The 15872-nt window shown below is 57.9% G+C and overlaps 1 protein-coding gene and 1 long non-coding RNA gene across 15 annotated transcripts in view; one reads left to right on the top strand and one right to left on the bottom strand.

Moving 5' to 3' along the window:
• The window catches only part of Srcin1 (SRC kinase signaling inhibitor 1), a 66089-nt gene extending 51857 nt beyond the window's left edge, over window positions 1-14232 (bottom strand). For 7 of the 14 annotated variants that reach the window (XM_078042114.1, XM_078042123.1, XM_078042115.1 and 4 more), the window contains exons 1-2: window positions 13863-14231; window positions 3269-3331 (exon numbers count right to left, since the gene is read on the bottom strand). In XM_078042114.1, coding sequence (XP_077898240.1) covers window positions 3269-3331; window positions 13863-14037 — 238 coding nt within the window. In that variant the 5' untranslated portion in view covers window positions 14038-14231. Of the gene's footprint in view, window positions 1-3268; window positions 3332-11545; window positions 11799-13862 lie in introns of those variants that run through there. The other 7 variants (XM_078042118.1, XM_078042124.1, XM_078042116.1 and 4 more) reach the window with 6 other exon arrangements.
• LOC144376047 (uncharacterized) lies at window positions 7215-13130 on the top strand. The gene is made up of 3 exons (XR_013436053.1): window positions 7215-8331; window positions 10295-10438; window positions 10552-13130. It is a non-coding gene; the product is annotated as an uncharacterized LOC144376047 (long non-coding RNA).
• Window positions 14233-15872: the final 1640 nt, after the last annotated feature.

Here is a 15872-nt window from a genome sequence, read left to right as displayed (position 1 = left end):
TGACCTTGAACAAGTCATTTGATCTGTTTCCTCAGTGGCAAAACGGGGAAATAATGCACAGGAAATAAGGTCGATCAGGTATCTCCTAGCCCAGTGCCTGGCCATTACGGTCACGTAGTCATTTAACAATCAGAACACATTCGCCATGTGCCAGGCAGTGGTGGGGACAAGGTCGATGGCCACCCTGTGGCCACCTTGGGGCCCAGGCATCTTGTTGGTTTGGGTGAGTTTTGTTATTGTTGTCGTTTCTTTGGGTTTTAGTGTCTACAAGAAGCACACGTGCCCCTCTCCTTGCCACAGTCCCCACTGTTCCCTGTGGTCCTCATCCACTGTCTTGCTCATGTCCTGCCCTCCAAGGCAGTGTGTTTGCTGCCTCCAAGAGCAAAAGTAAACCAGTGGGCAGCTGGAGAGGCTGAGGCAGGAGGATTGCAGTTCGAGGCCAACCTCAGCAACTCAACGAGATCTTGTCTCTAAATAAAAAAATAAAAGGGCTGGGGGTACTGGGACTGAGGCCCAGTGGTAGAGCGCTCACCTAGCATGTGCAAGGCCCTGGGTTCATCCTCGGCACCAAATAAAAATAAATAACATAAAGGTATTGTGTCCAACTGCAACTAAAAAGGGGGGGCCTGGGGAAGTGGCTCAGTGGTTAGCACCCTGGGTTCAATCCCCCGTCCAAAAAAAAAAAAGGTAAACTAGCAGGCTGCTTATATATAGAACCGACTGTTCAAGGCAGATCACAGGAAGAGATTAGACAGGGCTCTGGGGCTTCAGAGAGGGGAGACCAGAGGTGATGGGGAAGGTGGCTGAGGGCGGGGCAGAAACAGGAGGGGATAAAGGAGGCAGCTGGGTGCCCCCTGCTAAACTCTGCTTCATGATCTCAGATTCCCACATGGCCAGGCACGCGGTAGGTGTGGACTAATTGTTTGCTGAATGACTATGTGAGCAATACGTGGGCCGGGCATAGTCCTGGAAGAGGAGCCACAGGGCTAAGGCTAATGAAGCTGCTGAAGCCCGACCTGGTCCAGTAAAGACATCTCAGAAGGAGCAGGGTTGGGAGGAGAAGGTGGGCCTGAACCTGAGCCGGCTCTTAGTGGCAGGGACCACAGAGGAACCTCACTTGCAGAAAGAAGTGAGGCAAAAGCATCTTGTATGCAGATGAGGGACAGGGGCTAGACCTAAGAAAGAGGAAGGCAGGATGGAAGGAGAGGGCATAGGGCGTGAGCTGCCCTGGAGCCTGGCGGTATCTGTCTGGCCCTAAACTTAGCCCTCTGCGTGGGCGTCTCTGCCTCCTCCCCAGTGAAAGAGTCCACCGCCTGGAGCCCAGGGTTCGGCTGTGATGGCGAACCCAGCCCAGGGCCCAGGCGGCGCTCCACACGACTGGGCGTTAGCATTTTCCTGATGATCAGTGACTCTTCCAAAACTCCAAATGACTAAAGGAGCACCCACAGCCCACAGAGGAAGCTCGGGTCTCTTCTGAATGCAGGTCAACAGCGAGGGGCTGTGCCCACGGTCTGTCCAGCGCGTGGCGGCCTCTACCCCAGACCACTCGAACCCCCACTGGGCACTCCAACAATCTTCCCCCGACGGTTCCAGAATGCATCCAGATCTCGTTCCACTCTGGGTGGCAAAGCCAAGGCTGGCATTGCTCCACCTTTTTATAGATGCACAACCTCCCCGTCCTCGAGGTATCCCCGAAGAGCAGGGAGAAGGAGAAGGGGAGTGGGCCTCTGCTGGAGGCCCGGCCTCCTCCCAGCTCCCTGCCGCAGCCCACCCGGTAGGCGGTAGGCGGAGCCTTTGTGTGGGGAAGGCAGGTGGCCCTGAGTCCGGGAGGGGCGGGGAGGGCTGCTCCGCCCTCTCCCTCTCCCTCTCCCTCTCCCGCGGCGTCCAGGACGGGGGAGGGAGCGGCGTCCTTGCTCTTTTAGGAAAACGGTAATTTTAATTAAGAGGCAGACAAACGAGCGCTCTGCAGATTGTCTCAGAGCAAAGTTATTAAAAAGCTATCAAGGCGGCCGCAGCCACCGTGGCAAGGAGGGCGGCCTCCCCAGGCTGTCCGCCCGGGTTGGGGCTGAATCTCAGCTCAGGGCTGCAGAGGGCTGGAGGCTGGGGCCGGAGGACGCTCCAGGCAGGAGGGAGCCAGCAGCTCCCAGATAGTGCCCAGGACACGGACTGGCCACCTGAGCAGGGTGGGGACAGGCAGCCCTGCAGCAGGCCGGGTGCCCAGCACTACTTTCCTTTACTCTTCTCAACCATCCCCCTGTTCCACAGGCAAGAACAATGAGGCTCAAAGAGGGAAAGCGGCTAGTCCGAGGCCACACAGCTGGGAGACGGCTTCAGTGGGGATGTGAATATCACTGACTCACTCTGCTCTGCGCTGTTGATCCCACACGGGCAGTGGGGGGCTCTCTCCCCATATCCCTCCCCAGCCTAGGTGCTAGATGCCCTCGGAAGCAGCCTCCGCAGTAGCCTAACAGTGCTGCCTGCAGATGCCAGGGTCGCCAGGCACTTGGAGCCACTTGGAGTCACTGCTTGCTTGGTGGAGTCACAACCAGAGGGACACCATCAGGTTGGGGGATACTCTACAGGGACATAAACAAAGGAGCTGCCAGCAGGAGGAGCAGGCACCAATATGGCAACAGTGGACAGACGGTCACCTCCCTCAGGAGGTGACAGGTGCCCTGTAGTCAGCTGGCCGGGCCACAGCAGCTGCTCAGCTGAGCCCTGCATCACCTGTGCTCACAGTATGAGGACCGTCTCTGTCTTGGTCACCAGTGGCCTCTGAGCCTGGCCCGGGCTGCACAGAGAAGGTGGTTCGCGATTTGCCACGAGCACCAGTGAGCGAGGAGCCAGCAATCCGGCAGGTGAAAGGCGAGCCCAGGTGGGCCAGAGCCTGGCAAGCCCCCGTCAAGGTCGGAGGGCGCCCACCTCCATCTCCATGGAGGCCTCTTGCCTGGATCCCTCTCCCCAGGTGGCCACCCCTCCTGGGAGGACCAGCCAGTGCCTCTAGCCCGATCCCAGCCCAAATTACAAGGAGGCTATGCCGCCCCACACACACATGTACACGCCCACGTGCTGGCGCGCGCGCACACTCACATGCACACATAGACACAATTTCTGCCAGGCAAGGCGCCCTCCCCAGAGCTGGGTATCTGCTGTCCCCTCCCCTGGCAAAGACCTCGGCCCACCAGGGACAGCCCCTCCCCCGTCGCGGGCCCTCCAGGCTGGGGAGGGGTCTGACTAAGGACCCGGGGGCTCCCTCCTGCTTACTAACCTGGAGACTTTAAACAGAGGGAACACAGTCCTGGAGGCTTCCCTCCCGCCGCTCGCTGGAGCCCTGGGTGAGGGACAGGAAAGGAGGAGAGTCGTGAATGAGCGCCCAGACAGGCCCCTAGAGCAGCTGGGGAGAGCAGGGGCAGGGGCAGGGCTCACAAAGTGGTAGGGCAGGGCCAGAGGCCCTGGAGGGACCAGGGACAAAGCAAGGCAGAGCCTTAGGAGCTGTCCCTTTGGGGTCACCAGGGTCTTGGGGGCAGCAGGATAGAGACTGGGTCTTGGAAGAAGAGCAGGGACATCAGTGGAAGACAGACAGGAGGACAGACAGCAAGACAACACAGAAGACATGGGGTCCCCAGAATAGGGTTCCCAGGACAGACAGTCCATGAGCCAGGCCTGGTTCTTCTCTCAGAAACAGGGCAGACTTTTCTGGGGTGCCTAGGCAAGATCCCAAGTGATAGCACCTTGGAAGGCCCATCTGCCTCCACCATGGAAGGTCACCCCATCCTGGAAAGCCAGTGAGTTCTGGCTTTGGAAGAGCCTGTCAGGGTGGCCCTACTGCCCACCCTCTCTCCAGCCCCAGAGGTCCCCGTCTGCTCCACTCACCCCTAACCCTGAGGAAGTCCCCCTGGCACACATGGAGGAGGCAGGCACCACACTCTGACAGGCACTCACACACTCACACTGCGATGGGCTGGCAGAAAAACACACCTGGCCCAGACCCTCCTGAAGCCGTCCCCTAGCTCTGCCCCAAGCCCAACCTCCAACCGCCTTCAGGTTGGAGAGTCCCCCCAGTTGTCCATCCTGCCTTTCCCTCACCCTGCAGGAAGTCCTCTCTAAATCTGCTCTGTCTCCACGGGGCTGCAACACCTCTCTACTGCCTTCACCCTGGGCAGGCAGCACCAAGACCTTCCTGCCTGGGGACACTGTGGCCTGGGGACCCACTCCTCACAGCCCTCACTTGGCTGGCTCAGACCTATCCATACGCACATCACGTCTGGCTGCAAGCGTTCCCAGAGCCCCCTGCCAATCTCATGGTTCCAATTTTCCCACCGATTACCCAACATGCGGACATCCCAGGGAGAAACAGCTGTCATCCCCAGATGTTGGGACATTGACTGGGGAAGAAATCAAGAATGCTCACTGATGTCTCCAGCCCCAGAGGGCTTCCTGGGTGGGGACAGGGTCGGGGCTGGGAGGGGAGAGAAGCAGAGAGACACAGGGGCACAGAGGACCAGGGGAGACTGCGAGACCTATCTTCCTTCCTTCCTCTCACCAGCCTGAGTGGCAGGCAGCCCCAGAGGTCCAGCCCCAGGTGGGTCAAGAGGGTTTCCTCACATAGCCCCTTCCTCTGTGGAGGGTGGTCCCCCATTCAGTCATTCACAGTGATGAGGAGGAGGAACACCAGGAAATTACTATTTACTGAATGTTTATAATGGGCCAGCAACTCTGCCTATAATACTTCTTTGAATTCAGGGATGCAGCACTAGGAATAGCCTTGAGTTACAGATGAGGAAACTGAGCCTCACACAGGTGAAGCAACTTGCCCCAAACCACACAGCAAATGAGTACTGGTGCTGGGATCCCAGCCTTGATCTATCTGACTCCAGAGTCTGAGCTCTTGGCCTAGAGCTAACCTGGCTCCCATCAGTCTTTGGCTCTCATTCAGTGCCCTTTGGGAAGTTCTACCCAAAGTCTAATCTCTTTCCATTGCATGCTTCAGCATGAACTATCTCCTAAGGGCAATTAGGTGGAAGAGGAGATTTTCTTCAGTCTCTTTTTACCTCTTCCTAGGAAAGGGAGGCAGATGATTCTAACTGGGGTGGCCAGATGGGCCAAGGGAATGATGAGCTGTCAGGGTCACAGAGGTGGGCCCAGGACTTCCTGAGCTTCATTCATCTTCAGTTGACTTCAGTCTGTCCCTTTTCTGCCCTGCCCTTCCCTCCTCCATCACAGAGGCAGCAGTAGAAAGCCCCTCAAAGGCCCCTTCTTGTTCTGCCAACCAGAAATCCTAGAGCATCCAGGCTGGAGAAGCCAGAACACCTGGGGGTCAACAGAGAGAGGGTCTGTATCAGTCCCAGTAGTGCTCACTTTTCCTCTTAGCCCCAGCTTTCAACTTATAATGCCACTAGGGACAACAATTTGGGACTCCTCAGGCCAACATGGCCATCGGCTGGGGACAGAGTATGGAGGGCCAAGGAGAGGTGGCAGGCAGGCCCAGAATGCATCTACAGGGATGTGTCGGCATGGTCACAACCAGCCAGTTGGGAGTGCCATTCTCCCTCAGGTAGGTATCTGGGGCACTGCCAAGGATACCATCTGCATCTGCAATGATCAGGCACCCAGGGGCATGGAGGAGGCACAGGGCAAGTCCCTGTCTCCCTGGCCCCTGCCCCCTCCACTCAGCACAACACCTCTAGCTGGGGCCTTTCTAAGGGGTCTCTGGGCCAGAGGCCTCTTGGTAGATGGAGTCTGAGGTCCCCACCATGTTCCTGGGTCTGGGATTTCATCATGCTCTGTGGCTGGGATGGAAAGAAGCCAGTGTACAGAGATGAGGATGTTTGCAGAGGTGAGAGTAGCAACATGGGGAAAATCCAACTCCTTTCCAGTTTTAAGAAACTCCATTCCGGGACATGCAGGCAACCAAGCCGGCTGGCTGACTCTACCAAGAACCTGGGTTAGGCTGTTGGGGAGCTGAGCCACCAGCTGGACCAGCCTAGAGAAGGAAAACGTGGACTGGATTATAGTCTCTAGATGGAATGGAATGTGGCAAAGCCAGTTCATATAGGAGGAGGAAGACTGTGGGGTTATGGTTCAGAGGACAGTTGAACCCTCTGGCCACTCCCTTACCCATCCACTAGACTGAAGGACAGATTAGGCAAGGTGAGTCTTCAGAACAGAAGGGGCTATTATAAGACCTGAGTTGTGTGCACGCGTACACAAGCTCCCCCATATTCTCTTGGCCCAAATCTCCATTTCTCCTGGCTTAGCTAAAGCTGGGGAAAGGTTCTTCCCACACTTCGTGTGGCAAGTCATGTATTATCTCAGGAGAGAGGAGGTGGGTAGACTCTGTGACGACTGGAAGGAGCTTCAAGTCCTTCTGGTCTATCCTTTCTACTTATACCAAGGACAATGGAGACCAGAGGTGGGCAGTGAAGTCACCAGTGTCACCCAGCAGCAGGGTAGACAGGCAGCTTGGACACCGGGCCAATGCTAGCTAGTTCTTCACCTCTGCATCCTCTTCCCCAGCAACTCAGGACTCCTCTCCATCAAGGCCCCTATATTCTGCCAGTCACAATAGTAACACCCCTCTGGATGGCCAAAGGTTATCTGGAAGGTCAGGCTAATCAGTCTTCTGGCCCTAGACACAACACCAGCCTACCTGAGCGCATAGATCTACAGTGAAATGAAAATACCACTGAGCTCCCCACCTGAAAGGGACCTCCCTTTATGGAAACTAGATGGGAAGTTTTTCTTCCTATCTAGCCCCAATTCTTCCTGCTGCAGCAAAGGCCTATTTCCTCTCAAGCTGTCCTGTGCAGAGACAGGGGGAGGGAGAGAAGAGCAGATTTCCAGCCTCCAAACCCTTCTGTTTGCCCACTCCCAGCAGAGAGGATGAGGGCAGGGTGTCCCAGGGGGCTGGCCGTTAGCCTAGTGCATGTGTGGGGCCTGAAGGGGGGTAGGGGGAGCAGCAGTCCAAGCAGGGGAGAAACAGATCTTCTAGGAATTATTCCTCCACCTCCTCAGCCTCTGTCAAACCCAAAGACTCAGACTTAACGAGGGGGTTTCTCTGGGTTCATGAACACATCATTTATTGAGTATTTATTACGTCAGGCACTGCAATGGGTGTTTTTATGTTATTTCATTTACCCGTCACAAAATTCTATGATCAGAAACTCATTTGTCTCCTGGGACAGTCCTTTCCTAAGACTAGGTCTAACCTTGATCTTTCTTGCTGCATTTCTATTGGTTGTCCTCTTTGGTGGTGGAGGGCATTCTGTTCCTGTCTTCAGAGAGTCTCATCATTATTCGGGTGGCTCCACATTATCTTTTCCAGGCTGCCAACCTTTACTCCAGCCTTGTCCCAGGTGACAGGTGATATGTGGGTGAAAGGGACCAAGGCCAGGACTGAAGGCTGGGATCCAGGGCACTGCCCAATGCCAGATATTGAGCACAAACCAGGTAGCCGCAGAGGAAGCCCTGGGGAAAGTCCTCACGAGATCAGGCGGGGCTGACAGGTAGGAGCCAACTTGGAGCTAGCAGGCTGTCCCTCCTTGGTGATGCCTGCGGCCCTCAGAGGGGCCTGGAACCTGCCTTTGGTACGATAACTAGAAAGGGCCCAGAGAGGCTGTGAATGGCCTAGTCTTTCTTTCTTATTTTTCTTTGTCTGAATTTTTTTTTTAGTTGTAGATAAACACAATACCTTCATTTTATTTATTTATTTTTATGTGGTGCTGAGGATGGAACCCAGGGTCTCACACCTGCAAGGCAAGCGCTCTACCCCTGAGCTACAGCCCTAACCTAATCTTTCTTAATGACCATCTCTAAGGTCCGTGGTTCAGCCCACATACCTGGAGCCCCGGGACCTGGGCAGAGGCACAACCTGGCCAGACTCATCAGGGACTATGGATGGGAGCTGGAGCAGAGTGGGAGTTCTTGCACCTACGGAAGCTTCTGGCATCTGGAAGGCCAGAGGCATATGACCATGCTTCCCTGTTTGGACTTTTTAGGGCAGGACAGGGATTCCCTCCACCAAAGCCATACCTTGGCCTTAGATCTAGCAAAGCTGGGATGCAGGGGCCAGGCCCCCCTCCCCAGGGAATGCTCAGCCTCAGCTTCCACCCTCTGGGAAACTGGAGCCGAAGAAGCCTGGACCAATGGGCAAGGGGAGTCAGAATGGTGGGTGGGACTCTAGGCCGGTGTGGGTGGTGCTCTCCTTCTTCAAGCAGGCACTATTAATATATGCAAAGCATATGCAAATAACCCAGAAGAGAGACACAACATCGCCCGGAATGTCAGAAGAGACCTTGGAGATCATCCAGCCCACGCCCCCTCATTTCACAGGTGAGGAAAGAGTCCCCGGTGGGAAGGGACTTGCTCAAGGTCACACAGACATTTGGGTACCAAGGACAGATCAAAATTAGGTTTCTTGATCTAGTCTAGGGCTCTTTCTGAGATTGGCCAATAGGTCGAAGGGGACCCAGGGCCTGGAGGGGGCTCAGGCAGTCCTACGGGGGGGGGACTGAGTGGAGAGGACTCTTGGGCCCCTCCTCCCCACCTTGGAGCCTGGAGGCCGATGGGTGGGTGTGTGTGTCCTCCAGTGTACAAGGACAGCAGCGATCCCTGGATCCCTGGGAGGCCAGAGGGTCAGAAACCAGGGGCTGGGGCTCTGGAGAGGGAAGCCTCAGGGTGACTGAAGTATCTGAGGCAGGGGAGGAAGAGCCCAATGTCAAGGCAAGGTGCCCGCTGTGCTGAGGGGAGGGGATGTGCCCTTGCTGCGTACACACACACACACACACACACACACTCTCATCCCTAAGTGCACAGCGGCCCCCTTCTGCCTGGACACTGATAACAATAACACCTGACAGACCAGCCAGGCCATCCCTTCGGAGGCTGCGCTGTGGCTGCTTTGCACACCACCCCCTTGGCTTCACAACCTTCCAGACAGTCCTAGAAAGCAGGAGGGAGAGGGAGGGAAGACAGGTAGAGGGAGCGGGAGCAGCCAGAGGGAGGAAGAGACTTGAGAACTGGGAGAAAGGGAGCGCATGAAGGACAGAGCAGGAGAAACCGAGGGGCAGGGAGGGGAGACCAGGCAGAACATGGGGAGTCTGGGTGGCAGGGAGGAGAAGGGGTGGGGAAAGATGGGGGTGGGGCAGAGAGTAGGGGGGGGGCAGCAGATCAGAGGAGGATGCCCAGGGACCTGAAGGACAATGCTAGAGCCCAGGATGGGGTCCAGGAGCCCTGGCAGTGAGCGCCTAGGCTATCTGGCAGAATTTGGGGACCAGGCCTCTGCCCCTCTGCCCACCTCCCCAGCTACTCCCTTGGCTGCCAGGAAATCAGTCCTCCCTCCTCTCCGCCTCCCTCCCTCCTTCCCTCCCTGGGGGCCTTCGCAGCCAAATCCAAAGCCTTCATCTCCTCTTTTCAGAGCCTGGAATGAAAGAAGGGGAAGCGAGTGCAGCCCTCAAACCCGCTGACGGCCAGATTTTTATTATCTTTGCTCGAATGGGCCCTGGGAAGCCAACTAGGGATTCTTCAAAGAGCGTCTGAGTGCCTCATTGAAGCCGGCACCTGCATCAGCCCACCCACGGCAGGCTGCTGGGGTTTGGGGGGCGCAACCTGTCCCCACCCCCCACCAGTGCTAGGAACCAGATCATAGGCTGCCAGCAGCCTCACGCTCTGCACCTTGTGCCCGGGTCAGAAAGCCAGGCTCAGCAGCCAGACCCGGGCCGGCTGGGCATCTAAGGCAGTTTCTGTCCCTCTCTGGGCCTTTTGGACACAAATAAAGGAAGAAAACAGATCTCCTTGCCAGGGCTTGGAGGAGATAAGTGCTTAGGATTCCTCGAAAGAGAAGCTTTTATGGCAAGCCCTGGAGCCTTCTCTTGGTACTTGCCCAGCACCCACAGGCTTCCTCCACTGCCTGGACCCCTCTTGGAAAGACTCACTCCCAACACAGCTGCCTCTGCCTGTGCCCCAGGCCCACTACTCAGAAGGAAAGACACTATGACCTTTCTTTTCTCTAACCCTAAACACAGTTCCAGCAATTCAGATCCTCAACCCTGTCTTCCTTCTTTCTAACCCAGGTGGGGTGAAGTGGGGGCGCTAAGCAGACCAGGTACATCAAAGAACCCAGCCCCTTCCCCCTCAGCACTTCCAGCGCTGGCAGGGGTTTTGGCAGAGAATAGCAAGGTTGGCACTGGGCAGACAGCAGCGGTGCCACCCCTGCCCCCATCTCTGACCACACCATTGAGATCAATGCCCGCAGCCAAAGAAGGAATCAATGGTTCTAATTAAACCCTCTTTCCAGGGTGGGTCCCTGGCCAGGGAGAGAGGGAGAGAGAACACCAGAGAGGCCCTGCATCCTGAAAAATACCTTAGACATCTTTGAGAAGCCTGAAGCTCTGCAGAAATCAGGCCACGAAGACCCCAGGCCCCTGCATTAGGCAAGAAGGCAAGTAGAACGCTGGGGTGAACCTCTGGGATTGGGGTAAGCCTCCAAAAGGCATATTCTAGGGACCCCTCCCCTTTCCTTTCCCTGTCTGACACCACAGTTGCTTCTTTCAGAAAGATCTCCAGAGCACAGATAGCAAGAACCAGAAGGGGGACCCACAGCATCTCCTTCGGAGCCCTGAGGGTCATCGCAGAGAATCAGCCACGGCAGAAAAGGCGGAAGGAGCAGGACTTGGGGGGGGTGCACTGGACAAAGACCCTCTTGTCCCTAGGCAGGGTGGCAGGAAGCCAGGGCAAAGCCTTTGCACTTGCTGCCAATGGTGCCTGGGTGCCAGGCAGTCTGGGTGGGGAGCCGGGGGGGGGGGGGGGGGGATATTATTCTTGGAGCCCCCTCCCCCTTATCCCAGAGTCCTCACCCCCATTCCTTGCTTCTACACCAGGCCACCAGCTAGGTCTCTGTCCCAGCAACTCTTGCTTGCCTGAAACCTCTCTTTCCTGTGATGCTTGTCCAGAGTGGCCCCAACATCAACCATAGCCAGCCAAACCCTAAACACGTACATCATAACTGACCCCACATACACACACATGCACAACCTCGCCAGAAAACACAGCCAGCCCCCCTGCCACCTGTGATGACAGAGTCTTACATTTCACAGTGACAGTCTCTGTCAAATGCATCATCAATTTTTTTAAGACCAGCCAGCCGGGGAGCAAAGGGAATGAGAGAAACTGAGGCACAGAGTTAGACAGCAAAGCAGTTGGTTCAAGGTCACCCACACCAAGATTCCCAGAGTCCAGAAGGTATTCTAACCCCCCCTAGAGTGCTCAACCCCCACCCAAAGGAACATTCAGACCCACAAATCTCAAGTCGGGTCAGCTTCCTTCACTCCCCACCCTCATCTGTTTCCTTTTCCCCCAAACAGACAGAAGCTCCTATAGCTCCTTTGAAGAGCTTCTGACAGAAATCTCCAGCTCGAGGACCTCACTTCCCTCAAAGTTGGGGGCTGTAGGACCTCCTGGTCCTGCGAGGTCCTGCAGAATTTGAGGAGAGAGGCTGGAAAAGACGGTCCAGGACCCCCTCCTTGCCCACAGCCCTGATCCGGCTCACCTGGCTCCCCTCGGCCCCCAGCGTCCCTTGGTCCAGCCTCCTCCCGGGGAGCGCGGGCACTGCCCTCCGCGGTCCTCTCCCACCAGGCCAGGGCAAAGCGCCGGAGGCACTGCCAGGGCTGCATGGGGAGGCGTGGGGCTGGGGGCGCGTACCAGCAGCCGCACACGCCCCGCCGGGCCCTGCCAGCCTAGCTGCGGAGGCACCCGGCCGGCCCCCTCTGCTGCCACCAGCATCCTGCTGCCCCCACCGATAGGACTAGGAGCTGGCCCGGGAGCTTCTGACGTAGCAGGGGGGTGCGTGGGAGGGAAGGGGGGGCCACCGCGCGTCTTAGCCCCAGCCCCGCCCTCTGTTCCTGGGCCCACCCCAGTCCCTATCTCTTCATTCACCCTGGATGCCCTCCCCAGCTGGGGGCGCCCTCCCCTGCCCTCTGGCCTCTGCAGGGGGAGGGCTTAAGATCAAATAGCCCCTCCCCCAGCCCCTCCCTCTCGTGGGCCCTCCCAACCCGCCAGTGGAGCAGGGAGCAGGTCCCCAGTTTCTGCAACTGCTGCTGAGGCTCAGAGGTCTCCAGGGCTAGGGCCTCGAGGTGCAGGGGGGTGGGGGGTGGAATACGGGCTTGTATCCTGGCAACACAGCCAACCCCAGAACGCACTCAGCCCCTTTCTTCCCTGGGGGGCTGACGTGAAGGGCCCATTACCACCAACCCCAGCCTGTACCCCATTCTGGGAGCTGGGGCAGGGGAAGGCCTTTGATGCTCCTCACTTCTCCATCCCCATCCCCTCCCCCTGTAGCCTCCTCTGCCTCCACCTCCGATGGACCACTCCCCTCCCCCCACTCTCCTCGCCATCCATCCCCCTTCTTCTTCTCCCACCCCTCCCCCTCCACACATACTCCTCTACATTTCAACCCCCTCAGGCCCCCTCCCCCGGGTACCGCGAGGCCCTCCCGCCCGGTCTCCAGTCTTCCCAATTCCTAACCCCATCTCTGGTCCCAGCACTCTCGCGCCCGGGTCCTTCTCCCAAGGCCGGCGTGCGGCGGTCCCCAGCCCCCCAACACACACCTGCGTCCCGAGCATCCCTCGCCCCGCGGGCCGCCGCCTCCCGGGCCCGGCCGCCGCCCCCGCCCCCGGCCGAGGGGAAAACACACAAAGAAAACAGAAATACCTTCCACTTAAGCATGGAGGCACATTAGGGAGGAGAGAGACAGGGACATGCCTTGGGACGGAGCGTTCCCCATCGGGCGGGGGCGCGGGGGGCGGGGGCCCCGGGCCGGCCTGCCTGGCGCTCGCCCTCTCGCCGCCTCACGGGCTCCTCGCTCGGCCCCAGCCCCGGGGCGCGGTGCCAGGCGGGCGGGCCGGGGGCGCGGGCCCCGCCGGGGTGGACCAGCTGGGAGGGCGCCGGCGGCCGGGCGTGTGGGTGCGCGCGCGCGCGGGCGTGTCACCGAGTGTGCGAGAGCGAGTGTGTGTGTGTGTGTGTGTGTGTGTGTGTGTGTGAGATCGCGCGCGTGCGGCCGGCGCGGGTGTGTCACTGCGGACGGGAGCGCGCGCGGCGCGGGCACGCGCGTGTGGCCGGATGGTACAAAGGGCCGCCGGGGGCGGCGGGGAGCGGGGGAGGGGAGGGGGCATTGCGCTTTCTCGCGCCCTCCAGCAGCACCGCGGGATCCCGCAGCGCGCGATCGGAGTAGGGTACGGGGCGCGCTCCTGCTCCCCTTCCCACTCCACCTGCTTCCCCCAACCTAAGCAGTCCTCTCGACACGACAGGGACAAATACATTGACCGGGGACTGGCCTTGGAGGAGGCACCTGGGGAAGGGGGACTTCTCAGGGGTACGAGACTCCTGGGATAGAAAAGCACTCGGGTCGGGGCGGGGAGGGGCAGGAAGGCGATGAGAGGCAACGAGACTGGGGGCCACTCTTCAGCCAAGGTGACCTCAGAACGCGGCAGCCGCCCTATGCAGGAAAAGTGGGGACCCCGCTCTGGCTCCAAGGCGCCCCCCTCCACCCCTTGGCACCTCCCCCTAGCCTTAGACAGTGCTCCTCCAGAGGGACCTGGCTCCCTGGCGCCCCCTGCTGGACTGCCTCCTAGGCCCCCCCCCCCAATAAAGGTTGCGGCCCCTCCTGCAGGTGCGTGCGGGAACTGCAGCGGTGCGTGCTGAGAGTAAGGGGAATCTATTATTTCTCCTCTACCTGGGACCCTAGAGAAGGACGCTCCAACTACTCCACCTTCACACGCCTCGCTTAGAGGCGCCATTGCCACCTCCAATGCAACCTGCAGACAGCCTGCTCCGCCCCATCCGGCCCTGACCCACCGTAGTTGGCTTACCTGTTGGCTCAGCGAACTTCAGCTCCGAACCAAACCCGTACTGACCCTTCCTCGTGCTCTGATTGCTCCCTCTCTCACTGCATCCGGTTCTCGGGTGAAACCCTTCTCTCCTAAGCCTCTCTTGGGAAAGGGAAAGTGAGCTGAGCCCCCTGCCCCTTTTATTTATTCCTGGCATTCCTTAAGCCAGCTCAGATGATAAAGAAAGGGACACAATGCATCTCTTCGCTGTAGGACACCAGGCCAACTGGCAGGCAGGCAGAGAACCCAGGAGAGAAGACCCCACCCCAAGTAGCCCGAATGACAAACCGGTTTCCCCACTTCCTGGTCTACCCAGTCACAGCCTTAATCTGGGCTCTCCCACTTTCCTGCCCGCCCCCAGGCCTACCTCTGAGCAAACCACATGCCCAGCTAGGGCCAAGGTCCCAAATACCCCTCAGAGATCAATGTCCAGTTGCAGTAACCCAGGTGGCAGGGCTAGGGCTGGAGGAGGAGGGGGCCTTTCCCAACTCCTGCCAGACAATTCAGGAGGGCAGCCAAGAGCTGTGACACTGACACATGGTCTGGGCACACGACCCCAGCAGTTGGGCACCCTGACTTCTCTCCTCCTGGGCCAGCTGCCTCTCCCTCTGCCAACTGGATGGTGCCCATCTTTTGGCCTCTGAGAGTGCCGTGGGCACCTGTCCAGCTCCCTCCCTGGCTGTCTGCCCAGGATGGGCACGGGAGGCAGCAGGCCCTGTGCAGGGGAGGGTCAGACTGGTAGAGTAGCTTCCTCTCAGTGGCAAGACACTACCTCCCAAGCCTCCTAGAGCTCAGAGTGTGGGTACATAATGCTGTCCATTCAGGCCCCCCATTTAGCTGCTGCACAGGACTCCTCTGCCTTTTGCCTCCCCCAACTCAGATTTCTAACCCCCAGGGACACAATTTCTTCCTGTTCCCAATTTTTGCCCACCTAAGGAGAAGAGAATCTGCAGGTGCTTTACCTGTGATGTCTAATTTAGCTTTTTCACCAACCCTATAGAAGTGACAACTTTCATTCCCATATCACAGTAAAGGAATTGAGGCTCAGAGAAGGATAGCCAATCGCCTTGCCTCCTACACAGACATCTCCTAGCCCCATGGGTAGAAGCAGGGACCAGCCAGGCACACCAAGTCTCATAACCATATGGTTGGTGGCAAGGAGCTGGGATCAGGAATGCATCTAAGAGTTAAAATAGGTACTTTATCAATAATGAGGACTTGGGCATTCTCCCCCAGATGACAATGGAAAATGAATGACATGGAGATTTTTTCACCCTTGCACTAGATGCCAAGAAGTCAATAGACAGGACCGAGTGGGACAGGTCCGTGCATCAGCCCCCAGGGATTGGAACAGTTCCAAAGGTGTCAGCAGGACAAAGCACTCATTTTCCCATTCCCTAAGAAGAGCTCCTTCAGGGAGTCCCCTGGGTGTCCCCCTGGAGGGGCTTAAATCCGATTCAATATTTCTTGTGAGGCTCAGTTTTTAATGATGAATCCTTCACATTTCTGGTCATCTCATAGCTATGAGCTCATTTGACTCTCTCCCCAACTCTCCAAAGATGTCTTATGGGACACACAAACACCTAGGACTGCTGGCCCCACATGTCCCATAGAGAAGTGAGAGGGAATGTGGCTTCTGAACTGGAGCAAAGATGCCAAGGTCTCCAGTTGAGCCAGAGTGGGGATGGCCTGGCGACCTCATCCTTCATGGACCCCACCGGGTCCCCTGCTCTGCTCCAGAGGAGGGGGAAGATAGGTGCACCTCCCCCTCCCATGAATGAGACCTCAGAACTTGGAAAGGCTCTTGGTGTAGGGAGAAGGCTGAAGATGCCACCTCCTGACCAAAGTGACAGTGAACCAGGAATGAATCTCCAGCCCAGAAATGAGGGTGGCTCCTGGAAGTTGGCACAGTGCCCATGCCAGTCAGCATGCCAGCTGCCTCCACCTGAGATGCTTCAGGTGCTGCACCTCCCCCTTCTCATTCCCCAACAG

Source organism: Ictidomys tridecemlineatus, chromosome 3 (genome assembly GCF_052094955.1).
Source record: "Ictidomys tridecemlineatus isolate mIctTri1 chromosome 3, mIctTri1.hap1, whole genome shotgun sequence".
NCBI classification, from domain to species: Eukaryota; Metazoa; Chordata; class Mammalia; order Rodentia; family Sciuridae; genus Ictidomys; species Ictidomys tridecemlineatus.
Note: the sequence above shows the minus strand (reverse complement) of the source record. Positions and strands in the feature narration are given on the sequence as shown.